This window comes from Nothoprocta perdicaria, unplaced genomic scaffold, assembly GCF_003342845.1.
Source record: "Nothoprocta perdicaria isolate Ctin4 unplaced genomic scaffold, notPer1 scaffold_97, whole genome shotgun sequence".
NCBI lineage: Eukaryota > Metazoa > Chordata > Aves > Tinamiformes > Tinamidae > Nothoprocta > Nothoprocta perdicaria.
In genome coordinates, this window is record NW_020456276.1 from 2428787 (window position 1) to 2444150 (window position 15364).

The window sequence follows — 15364 nt, forward strand, 5'->3', positions numbered from 1 at the left end:
TGAAATTCAGTTGCTAGGATAGCACGTCCTAGGCTATTTATTTTTGGCCAAGTGATAAAGACCAATTCCTTGTGTTTCATTTTGATGTAAAAGCAGAAACATTGGCGGAAGCTGTAGGAGAAGCATCTGAGCAGCAGGGATGTCTGCAGGTGATCAAAACTCTGCCCTCAACTTCAAGTGTCACTGCACTAAATTGGGAGATTTTGAACGGGGAGTAAACTGGCCCAGCCACTAGCACTGTCACAAAACGTGTATTTAAAAAAATAAAATAAAAAAAAAAAAAAAGGCAAACGGATTACGAACCCTTCTTTTCAGAAGCAGACCAGGATTAAAAAAAATCCTGCAAAATTAAAATGTTAGATTTTCCACCCAAAAAAAAAAAAAAGTTTATACATATGCGCTGCAAGTGACCAACACACAGGTCCCAACAGCACCTTACAGTACAGACTAAGACTTAAAGAGCTGATCTCACATTTGAAGTCTTTTAATTAAAAAAAAAGTGGCTATGGCTGGGACGACGCGAACGGGACACTTCAGGACACAAGGCAGAGGCGAACCCGGCAGCCTCGCTCTCTCCAGGCCACGGAAGCGGCGTTACAGGAAAGGGGCACTTCATGCACAAAATGTATTTTACAAAATACATATCCAAGGAAAAAAAAAAGGAAAAAAAAGAAAAAAAAAGCTAACAAAAAAATCCCACCTTGCACTAAAATTGCAGCACTCAACACTTGCTCTGCCACAGGCTGCTGCCCATGCCTTGTTTGATAGAGGAGGCATGTGAAAAAAGGGAGAGGGGAGGGGAATCCGTGTTTCAGTCTATTTGTCAAAATTTCTCACGTGGGGACGTCTTCAGTCATCTGATGTCAGACACAGAGCTCTCAGAGTACGTCGTGGTCATGACAGGAGTGCCGTTGTTTGCCAAACACCCTTGCCTCAAGGTTTCAAAATACGAGGCCTGCACTGGTTTATGATACTGCAGAACTTTGATGGCATCTTCTATCTTAAACCATTCTCTTTTCCTTCCTGTAAATAAAAAGAAAAATGGTACCACATTATGCTGATGGTGCTGAAGCTCACCATTGATTACCTCTCCATCACTATAATTTGTAGTAACGCTACAGGATTAATCCCAGCCTGTAATGGAGTTTAAGTTCCAAACAGTTCGGAAACTTTCTCTCAGCACCCTGTGATCTCACAGCAATTTAAGGGCCATCTACTCCAAATCAGACATTTATTTTAAGACATAAATGACACACATCAAACCACCCAAATTCCACCAATTTTCAAGTCACTTTCTCACAAAATCCTCTCCATGTTACAGTGCTAAGGACAAAACTTTCGGTGGTACTAACAGCTTCATTTTCATTTGGAAGTCTGATTTAAATGCAAATGTCTCAAAAGAGAACTGGGAATGATCAATCCATACTGCCCACATACATTTGCTTTTACTTTTAGAATGGCCAGCTCTTCAAGTTCTTTGCTTAGCACCCTAAAGTGCAGGAATTAAATTCAGATACCCTCCCTTAGACCTGGATTGTAGCTCTACAGCCAAACCAACGACTTCAGGTCCATAGTGGTTAAGACAGCACCAGTCTGACCACAATGTTGTTTTGTTTTGTTTTTCCCTGCAAGTAAAGGACAGAGCAGGGCAGTTTGTTTAGAGCATCTGCAAAAGGATTTCTGCTCCCCGAGGACGGGCGAGCTGCCCTGCTTCGCCTGCGCGGAACCCGCCGATGCTCTCAAGCACAAAGGGCTCACCAATATTGACAGAGTCCTCCCAGTCTTCCAACACCTCTGTGACGATAAGGACGTAAACGTATGTTCTGTGTTTCCTGTCCCGATTCTAGAAGGCAAAGTGACAGAGGATTACACAGCTATGGGAGGGGAAAGGGAACTCGGCATCTGCAAGTTGCACGCGGCCTCACCGTAACAGCGTAGCACCTTGCAGACACTTTCCATCACAGTATGATCAGTTCTTAGCTAATATAATTGTAGTGTTTTGAAAGAGAGGCCTGGAAGCATTAATGGGGATGACTACCAAAGAGTCTAGTTCCTACTCTGTAAGGCAATATTTGACAGACCGCATTCATAAATCAGTTCCTTAGCTGGAAGAACCAAGAAACATTTTGATCTATTTCTTAAGTTCTTTTTTTTTTTCCCTGTAACTTAGCTGTAACGAGCTGTGAGAAGCTGTAAAAAGCTGTGTATCCCTGTGAGAAGGGATAACAACACTACTCAGCAAGTGGCTTTTTTTTTTGTATGAATGTACTGGAATAGTCACTGCTACACCAGCTTATCACCAGTATTTCCAGCTGAAAGGGAAATTGCAGATGACCAACGTCATTGAAAAGAGCAGCAGATGTTTTTACTTCACTATGGAGTTTTTATGCTGTTGTTCTCCCCACACACGCAAGTTATTTTTATTCCAAGATATTTTATTTACTTACCTCAAAAATTCCCACTAATCTTCCTAACGTCCCTTTCACTCCAGCCTATAAAAAGAGCAAAGAGAAAAATATAGGCTTTAATAACAGGTCAGTACATATTTCCTTGTTTGTTGAACAACAGCAGTTCCTGCAAAACAGGAAGCAAATGCTGTAATTCAGGCAATCTGAAAACAACAGTCACAACAGAAAGTACCCAACTGTGTCTTGAGCTCGAACCATGCAGGCATTCTTTTTCTAAAAATGTATTCAAATCCTTTTTTAATATATTCAAACTATCACCCTGAAGGGGAAAAGCAAACAAAAACCAACACAATTTGACAAGTTACTAACTCAACATGGATATACCCTGATTCTCCTCTACAGGTTGTCATAACCTGAACATGGATAAAACTTGCCTGGGAATCAGCAGTTTTACTTCCTTAAAATTACAGTTTAAGGAAATATGGAAGACACCCACTTATACCCTCAAAGCAACGTGACAGCTCCCAGTGATTCCAATGATGCCTTGTATGCACTGGAGGCAAGTTGACTACGGGTGAACAAATACTTGGAAAAAATACAAAATATTAGTACAAAATACTTCCAAAGTTGTCAAGTTGCCCAGATAACAGGAAAAAATAATATTTTTGAAATAACACAAAATATAGATGCAGATTGAAAGGCTTTTGAATTGTAATCACACACAAATGAGGAGAAGATCCGAACAACAATTTTGTCTTGCATTTGAACACCACTCAGGAACTCCCCATTTTATGGGGCTTGGTGCCACCCATCACTGCAGCTCAGTCACCTCCACAAAGGCTGTTGCTCCCCTCTGCTGTCCAGTGCCTGCATCCAAGTGTCATCCCACTCTCTGCCCTCCAGATCCCTCTTTCTCCAGCAATTTTCTTTCTTTTTATGATTGCGTGCGAAGCTCAAGTGCTGCAGACAAGACCAGATTTCACTCCGTGACTTAACTGGTTTGAAGCACCACACACAAGCTGGCACACAAGCCAGCCACATTAGGAAGGTAAATTCAGCTGCCATCTCTGGCAGCTGGAACGTGTCCCAAACAGCTCATGAAAACAGCACCTCTGCTCTTCGAGCCCAGACAGGGAGACTTGCTTATGTAAAGCTTTTCTTTTTATTTCTTGAAAGATGCTTGGGTGACGGCAGCTAAATCTTTAACAATAAGGCAAACTCTCTGTCCTGAGCAAGCTGTTCCCTCTTGCTCAGCTACTACCCAGTCACATGGCTTTAGAAAGGAGCAACTCTTAATTATTAAAAGATTTGAGTGGCTAAGTTCCCAGCCTAACAAATGAACAGAGACACACCAATGCAAGCCAGAGCACTACTGCTCCTCTTGGTGAAAGCACCCCCGAAGCAGGGAGGGTTGTGCAACTCCCACTAGGAGCATTCCTAGAAACCCGATTCCTTCTGCAACGCACTCCCTGACTTCTGCTTCGAGGAAGGAGCTTTTCACCTGGCGCTTTTACGGTGGGTTGGGGTGCAACATTTATCGTCTCATCAGTACTTCTGGCGCTCCCACACGCGGGGCAATGACTATTAACCACAAGGCTGTTTCTGGAGCGACTGCGTTTCTGCGCACGCTGCTGCGCCCGGGACAGGAAAGTGCCTTGGACCTTTGCAGATGAGCGATTCTGCGTCTGCTGTCCCTCTCACAAGGGGAGTGGAAGGCCAATACGGCCGAAGAATTTCATTCAAAAACACCAGCAATCTCCGATGGCTTTTTTGCTTGTTTAAGATAAGCAGTCATAGCAATCAGTCATCAGCAGACAGGAATACAAGGCCTCCACCACCACAACATACGTACACACATAGAGAGAGAGAGGTGTATACAACAAAGGGTAATCAAACGCTCTAGGTAAATAACTGTCTCAAAGCATTTTTCTTCACCTCTTCCCAGGCAAGGGCAGTGCATTCTGGCCAACACACTCCCGTACTCCTCACTTCCCTGCAAGGGCTCCGAATCGGCAGTCAGCGACGCTGCTGCCGCGGTTTAGCAAGCTCTTCAGCCCGACCAGAAGGCAGGTCATTCATCTCCAAGCGAGTGGCCAGCCTGGAAGCACCAACAGCGCCCAGGCAGCCCCGCTCGCAGCGTATCCAGCGTATCCTCTGCGGCCACGGCCGGGCTGCGGGGCACGCGAGGGGCCCTTCCCTTCGCTCACGTTAGGCGGAGAGGGAATCGAAACAGCTCCGTGCACAAGCCAGCATCCTCCTGCCTTCCACCGGCTCTATTCGCCCAGAAAGGCACCACAAGGGTACAAATGCATCCCGCTGGAAAATTGTGTTGAACTACGTTAGGCAATTTAAACAAGCACTGAGGTTTTCTTCACAGACGAATTTACTGTATGCAGTGGTTAAGTGGGTCGTAAATTAACGGTTTGACTCGGGCAAACATCAGACTGAGTTCATAATGAAAATGAGAAACACTAAAGCCTTACCAAAAGCCATGAAGTATATCTACTGCTAAATCCTTGAGCCCATTACCTCTCCTATCCCATTTTATTGCTGTAATGGATTTTAAGGACAACATATTCTCCTAGAGGACTTCCCATGTGGACTGCTGATTTGATAGATACACACAGATATTTAAAAAGGACTTAATTTACACCCAAGGGGAAGAGCAATAGCCTCTGTATAATAGTGACTCTCCATAAAGGAACACGAGAAAGGGGAATTCACAGTCCTCCATGAATTTTTAACATTAAACTGTTAGAAATAACATACAGTCATTACCACTAATAAATTTGTTATAAAACAGCCTGGCAGTTTCTAGTCGTCTCCTTATTTTCTGCTCCCTATGGGCCAACACCTGAACCCCTCCCCAGTCATCCTCACGACAGGACCAAGAGCATTTTCTTGGAAAGCAGAGGTACAGCGGGACTCCTGCAGGCCAGGAGCTCGACCTAGGCCTGACTTTGCACCGATCCTCAAGGTTGGCTCCACGGCAGTAGATGCAACTGGCAAATCCCCGTCCTCGTGGCCGCAGCAGCAAACATCTGCCAGGAGCAGCACCGTGTGTCTGGGCTTCCCCACGAGGAACCACTAAACCTACTAACAGCGGTAGCAGAGCGCCAACTGCTCTGTCTGCAGGCATGAAAATAAAGCAGAATCAACCAAATGACAGCGTTAGTCTGTAATGAGGCAGGCTCGGGTATAAAAGACAGGCAAGACTTGCACAAAGAGCCTTTCTTGGCTTGCACTGAGCATACCAGAGACCCAGCTGAGTTTGCAACCCTTCAGACAGTCCTCACGGGGAAAAAGGTGCCCTTCTTGTCAGAGTATGTTCATTTAGCAGCACTCAGCTGCCGAAAAGCAGCACGCACATCTCCAAACCACTGCTGCACGCCCGCAGGGGCAGGATGGGCACCCTGGACAAGGAACAACAACAGAAAACCCGGCGGAAATGAAGCTTTACTCGTTCTGCTGCTCACGGAACAACTTGTTTTAATAAAGAGAAATTACCAAAGACATCCAAGAACAGCAGGTTCAGGTTTCAAAGCTGAAAATAAGTTCGGGTCAGATGTAAAAAGCAGCCTGCAGCAACACCATCTGTTCCTAGGGACAGCTTTTATTTCCTTCCATCTGAGCTAAGGAAAATGTGGGTTGGAATTTCAGCTATTTTCCTTTGCTCTATTAGGCTCCAAGCCTGCATCTACTATAGATTACTGCTGGGCAAAAGGTAAAACACACAAATCTTTGCTGTAATACTTGTACTACTAAAGGTAGTAAATCATACCAGTAAAGGCTGCTAGTTTAGACAAGTTCTGCAGACACTTAGCAGGCAGATTTTCTTGCTATTTTTATTGTACTTCTCAAGGAGGGTTGTGACTATTTCACTAATTCTTTTCTGCATTACAACTAATATAAACCTTTTGAAAGAGATGAAATATTACAGAGTGAAGAACTTTCAAATGTGTTCATTTTTATTCAGTACAGCTATACAAGGTAATAGAGAGGAGAAATCAGTCCAATATTTGCACTGAATATTACTAAATCTAAGAAGAGCCAAATGCCCTAGAATTATCTCAGTCATTCATCCATGGTCCATGCAAAGGTATTTCAAGAAAAACAATAATAGGTCTTCCTATTTTTGCACAGAAAGTTATCAGATTCTAAATCATCGACAAAAGAAATGAAATAAAAGACTATTTATAAAGCCTACTTAAGAGGAAAGGTATAGTGGCTAGATCAAAGTACTCTGATGATAAGGACTATTTTTGATATTGGCATCAATCGCCCGTTTGATCACAGAGCAAGCACGCTTCCTCTGCCTTCTGACTCCCGTGAAGAGGGCAAACCCAACACTCCCCGAATTTTAAAGATTTTGACATTTATTAAGTATGAAAAGTCAGGACGTAAAACACGCGGCAAGCACAGAATGGGTTTGGATTTAACAGACACTCGTGGAGGCTGCAGAGGCTTTCTTTAATTTAAGGCACTTATTTCTTCAACATGTTCCTCACCACTTGCTCACACCCATAAAATAAAAAAAATACAAATATCTCCCTAACAAATTAATTTTTGGAAGAGACTACAACAGCAAAAAGCCAGGAAAGAAGACAGGAAAAAAAAAAAAAAAAGAACCCCCAAGCGTGATGCTCTCGTACTAGTATCTGCTGCTTCAGCAAGGCATACAGTTGTTTTTCTAGAAAGGTCTTCATGAACCTTACAGCGTGGCTGGAGCTCGCAGCTGCACCAGACTGACAGCATCACTTCCAAGAACCTGCCAGCAGCTTTGCTCATCTCCCATTGCTTTGCCCGCGGAGACTGCCCGAGCGCTCAGTCACTTCCCATTCTGCACAGACAAGGGCGAGCGTGACAAGCTCTCTACCTGTCTCCTGGAATACTTCTCCTGGTACAGATTAATACAGATAAGGACTCTTTCAAACAAGGGCTTTTAACTCACACTGGGACACAGGCATCACAGGTGTCAGAAGCAACATTGCATTTTCAGAACAGTCAGTCTGAAGTTTTGAAAACTGGGGAGAAGTAGAAGTCGGGTTTTTTTCCATAGCAGTTACCCCAGTGATCTTATGTATAAATGTAAACAGTTTAAGGAAGGCTATTTTTATATATATATAAATATTTTGCTTTATATATAAATATAAAGCAAAAGAACAAACTGTAAGAGAGCCCATTGCTACGTCCAAAGAACACAAGCAACTGAAAGTATGAGTCCTTGCACTTCTTCCTACTAGCTCTGATTAAATGGAGAAGCTCTACCAAAGTCAGGGGAAGAAATGCCACAAGCACCTCCCATAGTTTTGATCAGCACAGAGACCATATCCCTTTAGGATAAAACCTACTTTTGTGTCCATGGACATGGGAGAGGGACACAAAACCACTGATGTGGCAGGGACCGTCTCTAAAAACATGGTCCCTGTGTCACATCAATAACCCAAGGTGGGAAAAGACAGGCACACGAGTCCTTTATACCGTAATGCAGAATACAGAGCATAACGTGCAGCACACACATTCCCCAGCAACGCTTCAACATCGGCAGCTCACCAAGCCCAGGACGGAATTGGTATATGCTACAAGTTGGTGTAGGTATCAACAAGCAGCATATTGAAAAGAAACGTATCTGAGGAAACTCTTTGGTGCCCCAAAGCTGGTACTGGCACATGCTTTTCACCTGTGCCCGCTCTGCAGCTGCTCTGCTCATTAGCTGCAGAAGTGCTCGAGTAATTCTGTGCACGAGAGGCTGCTCCTCCGCAGCACTCGCAGAAAAGCCCTCCTGGCAGCAGCGCTGGAGAGCGTGACTGCAGCTCCCGACCCCGCGCGGGCATCGGGCACCGGCGGGGTGGGCGACGCGGGCGTCGCGGCGCGCTGGGGGCTCGTGGGGCAGACAGGACCTCGCGGGGAAGCGCCCGGCCCTGCCAGGCTGCCCGCGCTGAGCGGCACCTCGCCGGGCACCAGCCCGCGGGAGGCGGCAGCAGCAGCGCGGCCAGCGGGGATTATCCCAGCCAGCCCGAACCAGTTTCCTCGCTGCAGACTGAGTCCATGCCAAGACTTCCTTTCAGCCCCGGAGCTGTCATGGAAAGAGAGCAGCGCTTCCAAGGCTCCGAGCTGCCTGAGAAAGGGAGCGGCGACGCAGATTTATTTTAAGGATTTGAAAGGCGAAGCCATGGATCTCCTGAATGAACCTTTGACTTCAGGATCAAATAACGTAATTATTAGCAAGGATTTGGTTGTAAAGCAGGGCTCTGCGACTGAAAGTATTTCTATTGTTTTGGCTAAACTTGCTTTTGCTGGTAATGAATTTTGAAAGGTTGCCGAGTTATGGAAAAAGCAGGAGCTGTGTTACAAGTTGGGAACAACATTTGAAAGCAGCAATCTCAAGTACTGGAAGGACCTACAGTGACTTAAAAATAAACTTTGATTTTGTATCTTTGGTATCTTTCCAGAAAAAATGCTAGATTATGAAAACATCTACAGAGAAACACATGACACAGGACCTGCCGCATTAGATTAGCCCAGATGCCTTGATGTCCAACATTTTGTTAGACAGCAGGTACTTCCAAGCACTTCGGGGCAAAGGTTTGTACATGAGACAAGCAAATAAAGCAAGGGCTGGGGAAGCTTCCTCCCAGCTCCCATTAATTAGCTCTGGATTTTTGTTCTTTAGGACACAGATTTATAACCCTCCTGAAAGCATTTTTAATACTGCCTTATATAACTGTGATCATCCCCACACAACCATTTAAGCACCTCTCCATTTCAGCAATAGACAGAAGAGAATTTCTAAAGACATTTTGCAAAAGATGCAGTCAACTTCCATTTGCTGACTTTTAATTTCCTTAAAACACAGAACAAACCCCTCCTATCTCACTGTGGCAACCTTGGGAGGGGAAAAGGAAAAAAAAAAAAAAAAGGCCTTTTCCATGTAGTTCATAAATGTGTATGTTGCTGTTTGATCCCCTTTGTGAAACAGCTTCAAGTGACCAAAAAAAAAAAACCAAAAAGACTGTGAACACACAGGAACTGTTGCTTATGACAACTCTTAAGAGTCAAATTCTGGTATTCACATAAATCTCAAAATGTGGAGTGGACCCAATATATTGAGGTCCCTATTTTTGGATAGTCTTCAACGGCTCATAAGGAATATTTTCCACCTTCTGCTCAATAATTAGCTCCACAAAAGCACAGCTAACTTCTGAAGTTCTCTTGAACTGCAGTTTATAAAAACCAAACGGCGAGCATCGCCACATGCATCGCAACGGTTAAGAGTTTCGCTTTAAGCATCTTCAGGCCAGGGTATCAGTCGAGGACAAGACTCACTCTGGCTGCGAAGCTCAATTACACCCCTCTGCTGTCTTTATTTAGAGCTCCCGTTTCCCTCCCACGTAGGATGTGGTATCACCAGCGACCCTATGATTTTCCTCCCCTTGCCGCAAACAAGGGCGCTCCGGGAGCGCGAGCTGAGCACTTACCTCTTCACAAACCTCTCGCACCGCGGCCACGCTGGGCTCCTCCTCGGGCTCCATGCCACCCCCGGGGACAATCCATCGGTCGGGATGACGACTGCTGCTGACGAGCAGCACCTGCAGACGGGAGAGCACAGCTGAGGGAGAGACTCACAGCAACCACCTCCTGCAGGGCCCCTCCTGGGGGCAGAAGCTCTTCCTATCTTCCAACACAACTGATCCAGTGTGAGGCCTGGAAAATACCCCACATTTTCCACAATATTGCTCAGCCCTTTCCCGGCAGCTGTGCAAACTTCGTTAGCAATTACACAGAAGCTCTCCAAAATTTCAAATTATTTCATCTGTTACCTTCTCGCTGCCCCGGAGCGCAGCACGTTGCATTAAATCGATGCGTATCAAAACAATGTTCCGCGACCTGATACAACCCTATAACACTCACACCTGCAGACTCCACCCCAACCTAAAAATCTGCTTGTCCTTTTCTTTAGAGGAAAAAAAAACCCTAATATGCATAAGCAGAGATAGAAACTAATGTTTTTCAGCTCTCTGAACAAAGCTTTTTCTTTGGAGTCACCATGTTATCCATCATTTTACTGACACAAAGCTCCCAGCAAGGCAACTTGCTCCAAAACCTTCCCGACACCGCAGTCCAGCTGGGTTGCGGGCCAGCGCCAACAGCTTCAGGCCGGCAGCTCAAAGCTAAGCCATACAGGACACCCAAATCCCAGGCTTTACTGTGTAAATGTTGATTTTCCAGTGAGATATTGGAAGATTTGCACTAATTAGCAAGGGGAAGAATTCCAAATTACACCTCTGCCATGGAAGGAAGCTTCATATTTCCTGGGTTTACCCATTATTGCCCCCCCCCCCTTTTTTTTTTTTGAAAATTTTTATCTACCAACCAAGCACTCTGCAAGATTATTTCCCGTTCTGCTGTTTCACATTGAAAGTTGTGTAGATATTAATGTGACAGTTCATTAAAGCATTAATGCAAAGTCAAACACTCAAAAATAGCACAGTTAATGTGGACAGAATAACCTTTTTTATATATATATATATATATTCATCATGAGAGTCTTCAAAAATCACATGCTAATTTTGAACACAAAACTTGCGCTATTTCCACTGCACATAAAAAGAAATGGTCTGGTCTTTCACAGCACGAGGCACAGAGCTTGGAAGGAAGAGCAAGGCTCAAGAGCCACCCAGACCGTGCACAGAGAAAAAGGTGGTGGCCAAGAGAGCAGAAACCCAGGGGTGAGGAGAGGAGCAAGGGTGCACACAACAGCTCTCAAAATGAGCACCGGCAAAACTCAAGGCAGAAACCCAAGAGAGGTCACAACAAACGTTTCGGCAACTGCTGGTCTAACCTTTCCTAAGCTTGGAACGAAACCCAATGCTCTCAAGTGGCAGCACTTCTCTAATCAGCAATTTTCTGTCTATCCTACCAATAAGAAGGTCTCAAAATCCTCCTGCTTCGGTCAGTGCCCGCATTTCACGGCTGCAGTTGCAAGAAGCACCATCATTTATTAGGCAATCCCAGATCAATCCCTGGGCGCTACCCAATCTATCTATTAAGGGAATTACAGGGCATGAACGGGCTACCTTAACTCTGCAGCTTCCTTGAGGGAACACTTAACTCTGGCCATTCTTTTGGCTCACGGAATAAAACGCAACAGCGTTTACATTATAGCAATATCCCATGGTAATTCCTTTTCCCAAAGCATCCAATCCATATGAGACATGATCACTAAGCCCTGTCTAAATAAGGAGCGCAGGTGATTCTGAGGACAAAGTTAAAAACAAAATAATGGATGTTACAAATAGAACCCTTCTTTGTGGGGTAGGAAAGCAGCATCTCCGCAGTTTCCAATTTCAACCCAGGGAGCCAGGGAAGGAAAAAAAGGAATAAAATAGGCCTTTGAATACCAGCAGAGCATACTACAAATCACTGAGTCTAGTCACCTTACACGAATGGCAGAGAAAAACGTATCTGCTGACAGAATCACGGTACAAAGACTTTCACATGAAAGATCAGCTGATGGTGCAGAGTGGGGAGCGCTTTAGCACCGCTCCAGCGTGAAACTTTTAGGTGGAGACAATAATTTCAGGCAGCGCAAAGGAGCTTCGGCAGCTCTGGCAGCTGAGAGCACTCCACATAGAATTAGCATGAACAACCCTCGCTGGGAAGGAAAAACCTGTCATTCTCACACTTTCATGTAATCAGACTATTTCCTGTTTAATAAAAAGGAAATCCCATCAAGGGAGAGCAGGAAGCATGCCCTACAAGGTCATTCTTTTAAAACAACTTTAAACAGGATATTGCTACCAATGAGCTCTTACAGGACAAAGGGGCCTAGCTCCAAACGAGGGCGAGACATTGTTGTACTCTAAAAAACGAACATGTGAAAAAGTTTCGGGCTCCAATACACGCAAGACATCCAAAGGCATTGAGTAAGAGAGTCGCTATAATCCAAGACTATTTTCCCACGAAAAACATTATTCAAATCTTTTACAAACTGTCACAAATGCAATAAAATGAGACCTACTGCAAAATAACATCTCTTTGCAAATCATTAATATTTGAGAAGAACAGCAAGACTGCTGCATTGCTGCATAAACCCACGACATAGCACAATTTCCATCAGAAGCCAAGAGGGAGAATGACAACCTTGCCTTTTATTTTACAACATGAAGATGGAAGCGCTGCGCTTTCTAACTTATTTTTGGTGCATCCTGACAGGCAAGTCTTAGTCAAGATACTCGTATCGCAGTAGTACTGTTTAGAAACTTCCTAATATTGCAAAACTTGTCTCTCTCTTTCTGACAGGGACACGACAAAAGTGTTATTCAATTGCTTAACTAGAGGGAATGTTCATTAGACAGAATGTATTCCAGTATTACCCAAAAGCAACAAAATATACAGGACCCTGTTTTAAAAAAGACCATCTGCAAGTGCCTGTGACCTCAATAGCCAATTTTTTACTTTATTGACCTACTTTTAAGTGAACGGTTTTGTGTAATATATATTTTTAACGATTGCTTTGATTAAATCTTTAAAAAAATGACTTTTTTCTCAAATCTACTTAAGAACAGAGAGAAAGGGACAAGAGATTACTCGGAACTGAAACAACAAACAAGGAAGAATTAGCTAGTCTTGATAAAATGCAACATTGCCATTGCTTGCCCATCACCCAGCACAACTCAACCTCAATCCTACCTGTCCGCCTCAGAAAAGAGCCAAGTTAATCCAAAATGATAAATTTTGTGCATTTATTTTCACTTTCCCTTCATCTAGCACCTTTAAAGTTTCTTTAACGGCAGCCCCATACTTTGATAATGGCCAACAGGCCCTTTATAAGAATTCAGTCAAGAACTATGTGTCAGGTCAAGACATGAAAGAAAGTTTAAATTTCCATTTTGTCATTTTATTCTTGCCGGGAAACTATTTTCAAATGCTTATGGAAATTCTTGGCCTACCAGGGATTTCAGGGGCAGATTCTGGAGCCGGGTCATTTTGGAACACTATTTGCAGGTATTACATCATGCGGCCAACTTCAGTTTACTAGGATTTGAAAGACAACGCGTCACAGCAAAGCAGGGAAATTGGCAGCAAAAGCTCTTTGGCAATGAGGTACACAGAGTTTTTAGTCTACATGAGGGGCTCCCGAACGGCCCTAAACGTAGCCCTAATGGTAGGCAACGTTCAAAGCAGCATGCAAAGAAAACAATCAAATCCCACCCCAGACTAGAACAGCCCACTGACTTTTCCCTGGAAGAGCCAGGAAACACATGCTGGAATATCCTGCGCTGTTTCAACAGCCGAACACTCTTGCTCTCAATGCAGGGCTAGAAGAGGGGAGGGAGGCTGTTCCCAGTACAAATCTGGGAATCTCTGCTATGCCAAATTGACCTTAAAATGATTTACTTACAAATCTTATTCACATCCGTTATTCCAGAAATAACAGTGCTTTGCAATGCAAAGACTGGACAGCGAGGAATGCATTTTCAGTTTACAGATACAGCAGAGACCAAAGGAGCTACGGCTTCATTAAAATCCAGGTGAAACCTTACTAGAAAAGGGGGCAGCTGCTTTCCTGACTTCCATGAAAAGACAGTCCTACCCAAAGACATGAGGCTAAGGACAACCAAGTGGGCACTCCTATTGGGTAAGAAACGGCAGGTGAGATGTTAAATAGGTGCATTTGTCCCAAGGAACATTCTGCTGCCCAAAATTAACCTATGGTTTACTGCTATTACAACAGACTCGGGATTTCTTTTATGTTTTCCACTAAATATTAAGTCACAAAATCATGTATTTGAGTTACTGAAGTATGAACCCCCAGACATCCAAATCCATCTCACATTTTATCATTATTTATCAGAAGACTGACTGCAAGAAAGCAACACTTTTCAGAACACGCTTTGGTGAGACTGGTGGAGAAGATGCCTGACTTGGACAATTTCCACTGTACAATCTGTCTTTGTTTGAAAGTTTCAATTTAAGAAGAGTCTCTGTGTTCTGGAGTTTGGAGCTCAGCTGTACGGACGACTTTCTGATTTGTCCTATGAAGTCACGATACAGCTCTGTGTCCAGCATAATAAAGACTTTCTTCTATGCTTTATTCAAAGTTAACAATAATATACCAGGATTGTAAGAACATTTGTTATTGTATCTGACAAAACTGCAATCTCAGCTGGGCTGTGTAAAATCACCTTTAAGCAATGAGAAGGCACGCGCTGGAGGACCTCAGGAGTCGAAGGAGAAAAGAAATGCTCTGTAAAGACAAAAATTAATCTCTCAGATTTAGCTAGCAGTGACACAGCCTTAACGACACTGTGACAACACATGCGTTTTGTCCTTCTATTAGCAGAGGATAGTCTGAGCAGGCAGGTCAGGAGTTGAGGCTTTCAGGAAGGCTTCTCCAACCCTCTTGCTATGCAGGGCATGTTACCAACTTAGCACCTAGTAACAAGTGCAGCTTGTGGCCAGCAAGGCTGTGGCCAGCTCTGCGAGGGCACTGCATGGGGCTCGCGGGACGGCCGCTGCCCTGTGCCCACAAAAACCCCTATCCTCTCTACAACCGCACGTTCTCACGGCAGGGGCTTTGTTCCCAAACGCTACATATAGTTTTTAGACAAACGTTATTTTTCCACACAGACACACACATTGTTCTACGGCGTAACGTGATTTAACTTGCAATGCAGTAGGTAGCGGCTGGAGACGGCAAATTAACGACAGAAAACTGTCAGGATTATTCATGTGACAGAACTCGACAAAAATGAAGCACAAGGCTTGAAAAGGGAGTAAAACCTGAACTGGAACAAAGTTATTCAAAGCATTTGGATCACACCTCCAGTATTAGAAAGAGAGAAAAATAAAACGAGCCTGTGATTTTTTTTTTATATATACAACTTCTTAAAACTGGAATTATAAATTGTAACATGCTGCACTGCCACCGTGGCTTCAAAACGCCAAAGGTC

At 44.1% G+C, this 15364-nt stretch overlaps 1 protein-coding gene across 1 annotated transcript; it reads right to left on the reverse strand.

Annotated features, from left to right (window-relative positions):
* Positions 1 to 853: 853 nt before the first annotated feature.
* LOC112959142 (diphosphoinositol polyphosphate phosphohydrolase 1-like) lies at positions 854 to 13396 on the reverse strand. Its single transcript, XM_026053094.1, has 5 exons — positions 13361 to 13396; positions 9887 to 9997; positions 2448 to 2492; positions 1759 to 1843; positions 854 to 1023 (listed from the first exon to the last, which is right to left on the reverse strand). The coding sequence occupies exons 1-5, from the start codon at positions 13394 to 13396 to the stop codon at positions 854 to 856; spliced, it is 447 nt and encodes a 148-aa protein (XP_025908879.1).
* Positions 13397 to 15364: the final 1968 nt, after the last annotated feature.